A 14,521-nucleotide genomic window follows, 5' to 3' on the forward strand; every position below is an offset into this window, starting at 1 on the left:
TAAAACTTATGCGTGCACGTGGGTTGTTGAGCTCTTCCCTGAATGGCTCGTCTAACTGCACGGGTTTTTAGCGCGCACGATTTTTCTAATTAGCACTATTCATTAGAGGCACATTTTGTTGTGGTAAACGCAAACAGCAAATTAACATCTGCGTTCCCTCATTTTTCTTCCAAGACAAAATACAGAAGGGCCTCGCAAGTGATACTGCGGCATTCCCACTTAGGGATTTCTTTACGTTCCTAATTACATTTTTGTGATTTTGCACGCACATTTTTCGGGTTGTTTTCGCATTCTTTTCACTCACGGCGATTTGTATTCTGTTAGATTTTTTCGCATAATTCTGCTTTGTTTAATTTCTTTCGTAAAAGTTTCTCAGAAAAACAATTGAACATAGGAGTATCAGAGTGCATCAGGTTAACATCGATTCCTTCGCTGCGATCATCTTTTAGTTTTTCTGTTCTTCGTGCTCGCAAGTCACACAACGTTTGTAAGTGTCTTTCCTTGTCCAATTGTATTTCCTCTGTTGTTTTGCGTTTTCCTATTCCTTCTCCCTCGTAATAATTTGTAATTACTTGTTTCTTTTTAGCAACAAATGCAAATAAATCTTAAAGCGTTCGCGTGTTGAAATCTGACTTTGTTGGGAGTCACACAAAGAGTACAAAAGTTTTGCAAAAAATGCAGAAACTGAAAGGGAAGTAACAAAACTTCAATTCTTGTCGTGGTCGTTCGTCGTGGGTCATTGAGCTCTTGCCTGAATGGTTCGTCTAACTGCACGGGTTTTTAGCGCGCACGATTTTTCTTTTTAGCACCATTCACTAGAGGCACATTTTGTTGTGGTGAGACGCAAACGGCAAATTAACATCTGGGTTCTCTCATTTTTCTTCCAAGACAAAATACAGAAGGGCCTCGCAATGAGTATAAACGTTTTGCACTAAATGCACTAACTGAAAGCGAAGTAACAAAACTTCAATTTTTGTCGTAGTCATTCGCGTTAAAGTGATCCCTCTATCAAAATAGCAAAATATGATGTGAAATAAGCCATAGTTATTATTTTTCACGGGCTTTAAATATATTTTTTTCTGTTTAGTCATAGCTGAAATGATAATAAAATGACCGACAAAACTTGGAAGAAAAATTAAACCTTGTGCTATCCGCCATGCCTATTATACTACTATTTATCGGAAAAATTGCTATCCGGTGATTGAGTGTTTACCAAATATACACGCTATTTTAAGTGCTTTATTTGCATGAAAATTTTTGGTTCGACTTTCTAATAGCACAATCTTCACATCTGTGTGTTTTTTTACCCCTCAAGGTTATCTCTGAATAATCCGTTAATGCTTTAGATTGTTTGTTAGACATGGTTATATTTGCAATAAAAATAATTAATAATAAAACCTGATTATAAATTTAAATCAATTATTAATAGAAATCAACCCCCGACATGTCCATATCACTACTGAACCTCGACCTGGTACCCTAGACCCTCGACCAAAAGACGGACTCAGCGAAAAAAAACCCTTATTCATGTATATTTATGCGAATGTGTCTTCTTTGAACTAATTTTTAGTGTAAGAAGATTTGATGGGTTTCCTTGAAATCTGGTTTATGAAGACTCCTGTGATGACAACCAAAAAGCCGTTAGAGGGAGGCCGAAGTCTCCACGGTGCGATCAGATTTAATACTCGATTAATTCAGTGAAAGAAACATCGTCCCTTCCGAATTGTCGCGTCCTAGTCGATTAAATATTAGACTAAGCTAAAGGAAGCAAGTATAGTCAGATTCAGTATATTTCATAAAATTTTCATGTACGAGTAGTTTATGGTCTTTACGTTGCAAATAACGCGTTGACTTTTTTTTTGAGCGAAGGACAACCTGGATGTTGATACAGGTGGTTTGTAAATATGATACTCTGTCAATGACATAGGGTAAGATATGAACTACACCAAAGGGCCCTTGCACTGATGAACTTTTCGTCGTTGACGGCGGAGTAATTGACGTTTCCACAACCTGAATGAGTTGTGAGTGGTCAGTCGAATTTTAAAAGTCAGGTTCTTGAGAGTTAATTGGTTACTGGCCGAAAGACTTAGGTGGCGTACGTCAGTTGTGATTGGTCAGTTTCGATAACTACGTTAAGTAGGATGGTCCTCTTCAGTTTTGGCCAATTAAATGATTAAACGAAAAACAGAAGAATAGAAAATCCTGCTTTAATCGCAGAAACTTTGAATTTTTATTATCATTATTTTGAGTCACCCTCCGCACAACTTTGCGCGCACGAGCTTGTGCTTTTCTAATCACCTTAGAATTCTGAATCATAATAGTTTGATAAAGAAAATGAAACAATTCATTTTTGATGATTTCATTTCCATGTTGGTGGAGCTACTTCTTGACTTCGAGCTATTTTACTTCCAGGCCTCTCACTTCGCTGCAACATTTGTCCACCCCATGAGCGGAAGGATCTATCCGCTTATATCGCACACTCGCCCCAGGAATGTAAGAATTATGAGAACGCTTGCTTCTTTTGATACCCAGGAAAGAATAAAGAACACGGGCTGTGGCCGTGACTGGTACAAACCTGCGGGAAACTGGTTACTGATCTGTTTGGCGGTAGCTCGATGTTATCGGCTGCTTCAGTTTTTTGTACTCTTGCTATGTGCTTTTGTCCAGTGGTCTTCCCTTGAGAATCGATAAATACCCCTTTTTTTCTTAAGTTCTTGACTGTAATATAGTTCTCTGTTCTCTGAAATCAGCTAAGGGGTACCGTTTGTGTCCTCCGAATAAACTGCGTTCTTTAGTAAGATTATCACATTCTTTGATAGCGAGTTACTGCTCCTCCCATTTCAATTAAGAGCTTACTCCTGGTATTCTGTTTGTGTTTGCAAGTGAGTATATACACACGAAGATAAACGTTTTAAGTGGTACTTATCCCAAAAGCTGTTTAAGATGTCCATTTTTTCTCTTTATTGTTTTGAGGCAACAATACTTTGCAGAATTATATCATTTTGCTTTAGGGAGTAACGCATTTGATAGATCGTTTAATTATCTAAACAGAGCAAAGTCAGTCGTAATACACCGCCGTTCAACTGTATATATAGGCTACCAGTTGTGCCAACATGAATGCCTGCCGCTCAATAAATAATGAAAATCAATTTTGTTATAATATTTTAAGGTCGACAACTAGAAATTACACCATGCTTTGTCTTATTAAAAAAAAAAAAAGAGAAACAGAAGCGTCGTTTAGTATTGATTTAGAGAGTGCAATCATGAGTGTAAACGGTAGATAATTTTTTGGTATGCTAGATGAATTCCTAGCACAAGCCGGCATAACCCATTCTTGCCTCTCTAATTTCATGTCCCACAGCGAGGTGATACAAATCGCCAGCTTTATTTTGGTTGTCACCTGGTATGGTCGACAAACCAATCAAAATATAGAATTACACGTCCTTTTCTCCAGAAATGACAAATAGGGCTCTTGTAGGTGAAAATTACGGACTTCTCTCTTCAATTAGAGAAAATTAGATCCTTCATTTGCATTTTTAAAAAAAGGTTGCTTGGGATTACCAGCTTGTCGTTTATTTGCTCAAACTTTCATCGGCTTAGAAGCATAAGCACCGTAGGGTAAAAAGGAGAAAACATTAGTACAGGTGAGTTAGGATAAGTAGATCGAAAAAGCTGAAACAGTTAACTTTTTTTGTAGATTGCATTATTTCTAACTTCCATTACGTTTGGTTAATCATGTGAATTATATAGCTTTTAAAATTCACCTACTTCGGTTTCTCTAGAGTCGCTTATTTTAACTGCATGAGTGCCGCCACAATAAAGTTCTCTGATAAATATAGTCATTCAGGAAACTTTGGTCGTTCAGTGAGGCAAAGGGAGTGAATTTGTAGTTTAGTTGAAAGTTCTTCGTGGTCTTGATGTTTGCAGTGGACTCTACTGATTCTTCCAAGAAAGATACCGTAGCGAATACTTATATGATGAATTCCGTCTCCGTGGGGTGGCTATTGCCCAAACTACATAGTAACCAGATAATGAGTGGTGTAATGTATTTCTTTTCAGAATCTCTTCGTGAAACCAAGAAGCAGCCCGTCAGGGACTGTGACAGCAATAAATATAAGAAAAAAAACCCAATTGATCTCAATAAATAACTCTCAAAGGTGTATAAACGTAATTTTACCAAAGCATGAAGGGCCAGTTTTATGGAATTTGGTGACTACAGCATTCTACAGTAGAGTGACAAATGTCGTAAAGCAAGTGGATTATTTCATTAAGTCATGAATATTACCAACACCTCGTCAACCTCCAATCCAGTTTTCATTCCACCAGAGGTGAAGACAGCTCTTTACTCGAGTATTTTTGTCCTTGGGCTGTTTGGGAACTCTTTCGTTATTACAGTTTTGGCCAGAAAAAGGTCTTCTCGCACCTACCATGACATCTTCATCTGCAATCTTGCAATATCTGATCTAATTCTTCTCCTGACATATTTTCCTATGTTTTTTGCCCATGCCGTAGGAAACTTTAAAGCACCGAGAGTATTTTGCAAGCTGATATGGCCATTGATCACAATTTCGTATCTCTCCAGCATCTTAATCATCACATCTATGGCTATTCATCGCTCCAGGATGATTGTTAATCCTTACACTTCCGAAATAAGTCGAAGAAATGTCTACATCTGGATTTTCTGTTTGTGGATCATGTCGTTTGTTTGTATTCTGCCTGGAATGGTTTTTGCTGAGGTCAATCGAATGGGAATGTGCCACGTAGCTTGGCCTTCAGTGGAAGCTCACGTAGTATTTCGATTTTTCATGTTAATGGTTCAGTATCTCTTGCCATTGACAATAACAGCAGTCGCCTACATACGCATTGGGCTGGCCATAAATAGATCTAAATTTCACCGTAAGTTTTCAAAGCAGCCCAAAGCCCTGAGCCAGACGCGACGGCGAGAAAACGCACAGGTTGTGCGGACCATAGCAACAATTGTGATAATATTCGCTATTTGTATGTTTCCGAAACATCTGGCCTCTATCTACTATTACTTCGGAGAAAATGGCAAGGAAAAGGGAAAAATCCTCTTCAGGCTTCTCCATATTTCCGATATTTTCGCGGTTTTTTACAGTTGTTTAAATCCGCTTGTTTACGGCACAGTCATGAAGCATTTTCGCGCTGAGTACTTTAAATACCTTCAAGGTATCTTCTGTTATTGCTGGAAAACACGCGCAGAAAGAATGTCCAATCCAGGAGATCAAATGACTTCCTTAAATGACCCGCGGTCCTCCAGTAAAATGACTGCTTCGTCAGAGTAGGTCATGAACACATAAAACACCGGCAAAAGGGCTTCGGACTTCTTCATAATTTGGGTTGGAAGATGTTCATCAAACTGACATGGGCTTTTCGCTGTTCCGCGAGCTTACCGCACATTGATCTATAGAAGCTCAAGTCACGCTGTAGCTGTTTAATGGTTTGGATCTGGCTAAGTTATTTGTGGAAAGTCCGTTGAATCAAAAAAGTACACTCTTGGTTAACAGAATAAGCCGTTCTTTTATTATATGCAAATTTCATAATACTGAGATGTATTCCAGCAAATTTTTAATTTTCCCCGAAGCTCAACATGTATAATCAAGCCTATCGAACCTTTTTTGGAAGGAGCGAATAAATTAGTCGATAACTACATGAAACAATTATCCTTTGTAACCAAAGAAAGCACAGTCGAACGTGAAAAGGCAACGAACTTTTATATTCAAAAATACGAAAAAAATCACGGGTCGGTCACTCCAGACTAAACGAAAAAAATTTGAAGGGGATACGAAAAGACAACAACATGGGAACAAAAATATGATGATAATAATGATACCATGATAATCTCTTGCCTCTCATTAGGTGGTGTCTTTCAATCGATCTAAGTATTATGATAGCAGTTCGATAGTTTTTCGATACGGTTAATTATTCGTATTAGGAAACATCTAATAAAAGGTAAACTTAAATAAGGTCAGTAGTGCTTAATATAATGACGAACCTTTAGATTGAAAATACTGCTGTAGATATCTCAGGACTATTACCAAAATATAGTTTGAGATTGGTATTTGCACAGGAACACCAGGGAGATCATGAAAATTGTAACTGTCAATGAGGAAACATCATGAGAATACTTTAGAGCTTATTATGGGGTCAGGTAAATTATAATGTGACCCAACCAAAATCCTCTGACCCTCTGTAGACGACAGATAATGACGGACCCCTTATGCACGCAGGTGTACTAAGTCTGATGGAGATGCTCCTTTCTTCCTAGGTCTAATTATAATCCATAACTTTAACCAATATACCTCTGAATTTCCTCATGAAGAGGACCTTCTAACTTTGTTTATTGTCATCAATACGCATTGAATCGTTAACGGATCGAAAAAAAAAAAAAAAAAAAAAAAGGAGAGAGAGAGAACGGATTCGCGATCCATGCTTTAAAACCTGTGCCTTGCACTTTGTCAAACGAAATCACTGCGATTCCTTGTGTTCTGAACCAATGCAATCTTCTGTGAAGTTGGGGTAGTGGCTTGTTGCAAAGCCACTTTGCGTAACAAGTTCCCGATGATATTCGCCTGTTCTTTTGAAGCCTAAATTCCCCTCCTGTGCACTTGACGAGTATATCGCACAAATGATTTGCGTGAAGTAGCGTTGGCCATCCCAATGAGATATTCCTTTTACCAATTCCCACCCGAAAGATCTTTTTGGCAAAAGAAAAAAAATCGCATATACTGTTTGAAAAGAGCAAACTATTGTATGTGATAGTAAACTAAGTTCACATTCTCAGTGATTTCCAAAAGCTAATCATAAAGATTTCCTTAATTTCTGAATTTGAAGCTTGTATATCATTTCGGGTGCGTTTGGGTTGAAAGACAAACAGAAACCCAGACAGAAAGAAAACGCGTACATCCAGGTTTTCCCTAAACTCGCGCTCTCTTTGGGAACTCTTTTTTTTTTGATATTGTGGCTCGACCGACCCACCCTCATGAGAGAAAAGTTGATGGAAAAAAGAAACATTTTCGGGGATGGCCTTTAGAAATTTACAACGTCCTGGCAACTTAACACAGGTGGTCATAAGACTTTTTTTTTAAATTTACCTTCAATGCTCATTTAAGCAGAACCGTTATGAACAAACCCTTTATTAATTTTAACAGTGATGCATTTTTGTCACTTGACCTCTCTCTTTCTTAATCACCATTAATTATTATTAATTATTATTAATTTTAACAGTGATGCATTTTTGTCACTTGACCTCTCTCTTTCTTAATCACCATATCCATGAATAAACCATTGCCTCACTTCGAAACTTAACCGAACAATAGAGTGAACCAAAGATGGAGTTTTTGTATCAAATTTGTTGCTATCGTTGCTGTTCCTAGTTGTGCAATCTTTGCCAACTTTAAACAAAGAAGCTGCCAAGCTATATTATTTGCGGGATCAGTGCGGTTGATTGAGTGGGTCCTCGGTAATCCATTTCTAGTAGATCTGTGGTTTGTCCACCTCTTGTCCATGTATTGAACCTCTCGCTAGCTTGGTGCTGTTGACATGGTTTTGCTTGGAGAATTCTTTTGTAGCGACAAGCGAGAGTAGATTTGAGATATTGAACGTAATCTTGGCGAAACTGGCGAGTTACTGTCCCGTAGATTAAAGGGTTCAAACAACTGTGAAATACAGCTAATAAGTCGGAAAATTTGAAAATAACTTCTGCTGTCTTCCGGCCACCATTGCCACCAAAATCGACCAGCAACCAGGCTACGTGAGTGGGAAGCATGCACACAGCAAAGGAAACAACTATGGTTGCAAGTACTTTGGCAATTTTTTTGTTTTCTTGTTTCCTCGCCTCTTCCGCAGGTCTTGGCGGGGAAGTAAAAGACCTACGCCGCTTTGAGAAAAAGAGTTCTCCCCCAATCATGACATATGCAACAGCAATGATGATTAGAGGAAGGAAGTATTGGAGCGCGGCGAGCACAGCAGTATAACCTCGCTTGTGCTCTTTTGTAGGCCAATCTTCAAGACAGCCTCCTGAAGGTCCAACTCTAGCCACGATGATAAGTGGCAGGGCAACAAGAAAAGAAAGAACCCAAATAACCAAAAAACACAAAAAGAGCTGTCTTTTTTCAAGTACTCCCTCGAAAGGGCGAAGGATTGCTTTGCAACGATGAACTGCCATCAAGGTCACGGTAAAAATCCCTGCACAAAAGGATACAGTCATCATAGGCCAGATAATCTTGCAGTACACTAACGATCCGAGGAAATCAGACACTTGCATGTAGATAAATACTGGTAAATATAAAAGAATAAAACTTAAATCAGAAACCGCCAAATGGATGATAAAAATGTCGTTTAAAGTACGAGTGTGCTTCTTGGCGACGACGAGGAGAACCAGAAGATTTCCTGTAGAGCCAAATAAGAAAGTCAAAACAAAGGTCGTTAGAGTGGCCATTCTTGCTGCTTCGTCGACTGCCGTGCCCCGTGTGTTGTTAAAAATATCCGATGAGATATTCATATTCAGGCTGGAGTTCTATTCAAAGCCTCTAGCTTTGTAGTAGTGTTCGTAAAGATTTAATTGCTGGCATATGTGATTTCATCACCTCGATATCCAAGGATCTGCGGGCAGAAACCTGAAACTTTAATCCAGTCGAACTGCGGAAGTAGCCCTAATGATTACGAACTTTGGCTGTCACAAACGACGAGCAAATTATATGGACTCGTGGCGGCAGTCGGTTTCACTTTGTATTCCTAGCAGGTAATAATTGTTCGGCTTAGCTCTTATTTAAATACTTATCACCTCACAATCAGTTGAGAACAATGCTCACCGTATCACAGTAAACTCGCTCAAATCGCGGTGTAATGAAAGTTTTCAAGTAAACTGATTCTAGGCCTGATAGTAATCAAAAGGAAGTATAGGCTTTCAAAGCTTTTCGACCACTGAAATATGCAGATGTACAACTTCTATCATTATATCAGGTGAGAAAATATATAAAATCTTCGCTTTTAAAATGTTTATTATAATGTAAAATATAAAAAACAATTATCAGTTTCTTTTAGAACACAGTAATTAAATCGAACTTTTTAACCCGATCTCGCTTTGGTTTGAGTGGTCATTTCATTTTGCAGCTAAATGTGGCTGCCTACTTAACACTTAACTGGGAAATTATAGTATTTGCACTCCACGAGAAACCAACGAGACCAAAAGCACACGTATACAACAAAACCTACTGAAGCTACTTTGAATCACGTTTTCCCCCTTTTTTGTATTCAATTGCTTACATTGTGTGTCATCAAGTTGTTCAACAGTTTTTAAGTTTCCTTTTTTTCTGATGCTGATGCTTGCCCGTAAATTAAATTAAACAATAAAACATCGAACAAAAACAGACACAAACAAAACCTTTTTCATTGGTTGCAACTGAACTACAATGAAATGAAAATTATATTTTTCCAATTTTAAAATATGAAACGAAATTTTTGTAGGTGTGAAATGTTTTATGTTGATATGCAATGTTTGTTTTTTGAGTTTGTTTTATTTAGGCAGCAAAAAAATTGTAAAACATCGATTCACATATCTGATTAAAGAGAAATTCGGCTGTGTACTTGAAACCTTAATTTTTTAATGATAATCCTATACCAAACATTGTTACTGCAAAAAGAATTAAAGTATCCGTCAATTATTTGTGTGATGCTTTAATTCAATTCCAAAAATATCTTATTCTGTCATTTTAAATTGAAAGAGGTTAAGTTTGTTAACAGTTAGGCGGCCTTCCCTTGCGAAATAGTGGTAAATGTAGGGTCGAATGTGCTGCATAAGAGAAATCAAAGAAGATGAATTGCGTTTAGCAGTTAGAAAAGGTTCATTCTAATCAATTAAGAGATCAACCCTAAGGCCTAAGATAGAGGTTTGGAGGCCAGTATCGGTTGTATGCTTCATCAATTGCCACTGGATTTCCACAATTTCGTTTTTGCACGGAAATGCGGTAAAATCAAATGTAACACGGCATATGGTTACTAGCTGTTCTCTGATAACTGTAGGCACGTACGTACTATTCCTTGACCTAAAACATTGTATAAGACGTCTGCTCAACTGCTTTCCAACATAGCTTGTTCAGTCATTTTCAGAGACATGGTGCAGACAGATCTCTCCAAAACCAACAATTTGTAACTTTCCCTGTGAACTGTGCAGGTCTAAAGCTGCTAATACATTGGTTTTCTTGAATAGTTAATTCTTGATCATTTAAAAATAAAGAATATTCGGCCAGGATATGCCCTTGAGAGATTTTGTTTTGCTCCATTTCTTTTATTGAATTATATTAAGTGGTTATCAGGCATCGAAGTGTGGGGTAATATATTTTAGAACGCAAGTAAGCACTTTATTTTGCAAGTGATAGTATCACTGAGCGTACAGGCGATCGTTGTGATTACACTATGCTTGTGCGATAACATAAGTGAAATGACGTGGGCAATTTAAACCGTCCATGTGATCGCAATCGCATCTAGAATCAGAACTGAACTCTGACCGGGACTAGAACTGACGAAGCTATCTTGAAAACAGCTAGCAAACCATCGAGGAGCAGGCACTTTAACCAGCGGTAGAGTTGTACTTGATTCTAGCGTGTATGATGACTATGGAAGGTCGCTGGTCGCTTGAATCTTTTCAGTTGTTTGAGAAAAGACTCTGCGGCTAACTGTCTTTAAACAATTCTAATGGTATGGATCCCCATATAGTGATGTTACTTATTTTGTTGCTACAGGAGTGTTGCGTCGATCGACGCGAATGCTTTGACTAAATTGTCGAAGAAGCCGAAAAGAAAAGAGTAATTGTTCAGATCAACATCCCGAAATAAAAGAAATATATCTTAACAGCAGTGGATGAGACTAAAAGTCAGATATTTTCATGTAGATCGTAATAATATTTTCATCTTTTGCTGTAACGTTTTTTATTTCCAAATAATTTACTCTGATAAATGTCAATAGATCATGAAACCTCAAAAAGAAAGGTAAACATTGCGTACGCGCATGCGTGAACAATATACGACTGTTTCATCGAACAGCAAATGGTGAGGCCACGCCAAAGCGTAATGTTAGAATGAGTATTTTCCTTGAAGACCATGCCATTAAATTAGAGACATAACTCATACGACTTTTTCTCGATAAAATGCCAGAATAATGATTGCATCTCTGATACCAAGCCCAGTTCACATAACAGGTGGTTATAAAAATTGATAATCAGAAATTTAGCTTTTGAAGCTTGACACGATGATCGGTGCCACACTGTCGCTACTTTGGGCACAAAGTAGAGGTAATAAAATTGAGGTCATATTTTGTGTTTACTGACGCGCGCATGTTGCCAACGATGTCTTTGCGCTCGTCGTTTTTAAGTCGTTAGCTTTATTCAGAAGCCACAATTCACTCAATTTGATGCAAACTGGTGGCTCTGGATTTAAAATGCTCGTTAGCAAATTATAAACAAAGGTCAACAAAAACTTCCTGAAATGTTTTCAATGATGCGTTTATTTGAATTAATTACATTAGCATTACTGAATAGGTTTGGCTTTTTATGTATGCCGCTCGCGCTCTCAATACAAACACATAAGTGATGTATTACTGTTACTCCTATTTGGTTTTTCCTGGCTTTAATGCTGTATTAGAGAATTCTCAGGTAATGTTTAAAGGAAACTATGTATGATTTGTTAGTTAATAGTCAACTTATTCCATGGAGAGTGACCACTTTATATGGACAGTGAATTTGCCATAATGGCCGGCAAATGGCTGCTTCATTTTGGTCCTAGGAAAATTTTTCGTTCTTAGAATTAAAAGGTAAGTTTTTATTGCTGATAATAACCTATAAATACTATTTTTTTCATCTTATGCGGGGTACTACAATTTGAATCAAGTATTTAAGTCAATAAAAGGATCTTACTTCTTTTTTTTTTTCGCATGTAAATATGCGTGGATTTTCGAGCCGACAAAAAGGTAGTAGAAAGGTTTATCTTTTTACTTAGTTCCTATTTATTTATTTTTTTGAACAGGGAACAGAGCCCAATGCGTTAACAAATTCAAATATTTGCCTAATTTCGGATTAAGAAATTGCGTCTACCTTTCGCTTCCTACCTCCCCTTAGGTTTTAGAGAAGTTCTAAACTTCTAGTTTAAAAGACTGATTTAGTCATTGCGACCATGTAAATTATTTAGTATCTGTGCATGAAACGGATAAAAAGCTTAAACGCTTTTGATTAAGTTAACCATTGGGGAAAACGGAGATATTAATTACAAACAGGTAGAAAGAAACGTATTCTTGTTTTAACCTGATCCTATTATTTCATCCCTTCACTTTTAAAGCGACGATTAAAGTCCGAACGCAGTCAGGATGAAGATAACACGAAAACACACGTTTATTCCAATTATTAGGATTTTTCCCGTTTTTTTTTAAATAACGTCAACTTCTCAGTTTCTCTGTAGTATTTTGTTGATTTTTCGCAGCATGTGAAAGTTATGAAATCCAAGATGAAAATTAAAAGAGGGCGCCATCGATTGAAAGTGAAGAAGCGTTTGAAAAAGCTCAGCGCGTAAACTTTCATTAAACTGGACGGGATGAGAGTATTCCAACTGCCATTTGAATAGATAAGACTTTTCATCGTCAGAACTGTTAGCTTCTTCTCACAAGGTACTCTTTTTTGCCGCCTTCAGCCCTTCAAAGGAACAAGTTGAGTTTGAAAACTTAACGAGTTCCTCTTTCGAGTAATTTCTTTCTTACGAATGAAACTCGTTTGACTTGTTAAATTTCATTTATAAGAGAGAACAAGCATTTTTTAGCAAATGTGATTCTTCAGTTTCTGTTGGCTAAAACTGTGTTCAATGTAATAAACCTAAATGGTCGGTGTACATATCAGTCGCTACGAAATAGATATTTAAATGACTGTTTGTTACAAAATTCTACCTGAGAGCCAATTTAATTATTTTTCATATTTTGCCAGTTATCATTCCAATCGTTTATCTGACCTAAGGTCAGACTACAGGTAATTCAGGCTCAAAGTGAAACAAAGAAAGTTTGCATTTTTCATCTCAGCAACATCATGATGGCTGGATTATGGTGAAAACGCAAGCAGCTGGGTTGAGATGAATACATCAATAATTCATGATTACTGCCTGGCTGCAAAGCTGCTCACGTGTGCATACTGATTTGGGAGTCACTCTCTCCCCCAGTTTGTTGGACTTTTATACCATAAACTGACCTGCTGCAACACAGCGTGTCGGATTTGAATGAACCTTGTCATCTTACGTTCAATCTGAGGCTTACAGAATTTGTGTAAGGTGGTGAAGACATAGACTAATAAACAATGCGTATCAATACTTCTTTTGGCATGAATAAGTGATCAGTGAAAGAGAAATATCTTAATAAAACCGGAACACTGGTCACGAATTTCCGCGCTGTCAACACAAACAATGTAAGAGTGACTGGTATTTCCTTGATACAGTTTATAATACTGCAATTTCATTTGGACGGAAAACACGATCGATAAGTATGAGTTTCAGTGCTTCCTAAGCTGTTTAAAAGCTATCAATTGAAAGCTTCCGTCATCTTTGAGGAGCAGTAAAAGCTGTAGACATTTATTAGTCATATTTTTGACAAAAGTCCGGAAGTTTTGTGTGGAAAAAGAAATGGTATTAAGGATATGAAAGAGTGTCAAATTTTATTCCCTTTTTAGTGAAGTACTATATAATTAATATCGCTGGTATGAAAAAATTTAAATGTGATTATCATAAGTAGTGATATTGTAGGATAATGTTGATTTTACTGACCGAACTCATCGTTATCACGATCATGGTCAACTTCACTGTGGATCTGAAGTAGGTTTGTAATTCTATGCTCAAGATACCTCGCAAAAAATTCTGCTGATCGATTGCAAAATGGTGGCGGAAACTCGTGTAATGATCAATGAGATCTTTGTTGTAAGTTTCCTGTGCTTTGCGCACTTTACACAAACAAAACTTCTTGAAAGAAGTGTCTCGATTAAATAACTAAAGCCAGGCTACAATTGTCTTTCCGTTTATTTTTGAAAACAGTTGTTAATTTTTTTGGGTGCGAATAGCGTTAAAAAAGACTTGTTATTCAAATTAGGCGTAGTTTGTGAATGACATCAATCACAAATTTTCTTCCGATGATCTCAGTTACTCAGGTGAGTTATGAAGCTTGCCAGTTTCGATCGCCAAGTTACGCTGCCCCAAAAGTCACAGATTCTCCTGAGATAACAATCTCAACTATTTATGCAAAATGGTGCATCGGAGCTGAAACAAACAGAATGTATAGACGAGGGCAATTAAACGATTTACAGCCGCCTAACAAGGTGACCACCGAGTTTAGCATAATATTTTCTTCCATCTTCACATCTTAAACGATTAGGTGTTGATGGCTAATTGATGTCACCAAATTTGCTTTGATAGCGTAATTAACGTCAAAGATAGATCCATAAAAGTGAAGTGCTCATAACGTTTCGTAAACGTATTTTTTCTGA

At 37.4% G+C, this 14,521-nt stretch overlaps 2 protein-coding genes across 2 annotated transcripts; one reads left to right on the top strand and one right to left on the bottom strand.

Moving 5' to 3' along the window:
- Window positions 1–3,574: 3,574 nt before the first annotated feature.
- Window positions 3,575–5,303, top strand: LOC113682287 (type-1 angiotensin II receptor A-like). Its single transcript, XM_027199444.2, has 2 exons — window positions 3,575–3,644; window positions 4,060–5,303. The coding sequence occupies exon 2, from the start codon at window positions 4,275–4,277 to the stop codon at window positions 5,301–5,303; it is 1,029 nt and encodes a 342-aa protein (XP_027055245.2). The 5' UTR covers window positions 3,575–3,644; window positions 4,060–4,274.
- A 1,833-nt stretch (window positions 5,304–7,136) lies between these two features.
- LOC113682313 (neuropeptide FF receptor 2) lies at window positions 7,137–8,956 on the bottom strand. The gene has a single exon (XM_027199478.2). It carries the CDS (start codon window positions 8,519–8,521, stop codon window positions 7,436–7,438), a length of 1,086 nt encoding a protein of 361 aa, XP_027055279.2. The 5' UTR covers window positions 8,522–8,956; the 3' UTR covers window positions 7,137–7,435.
- Between the last annotated feature and the right edge of the window lie 5,565 nt (window positions 8,957–14,521).

The sequence above is a fragment of the Pocillopora damicornis genome, chromosome 4, assembly GCF_964200805.1.
Source record: "Pocillopora damicornis chromosome 4, jaPocDami1.2, whole genome shotgun sequence".
Lineage (NCBI taxonomy): Eukaryota > Metazoa > Cnidaria > Anthozoa > Scleractinia > Pocilloporidae > Pocillopora > Pocillopora damicornis.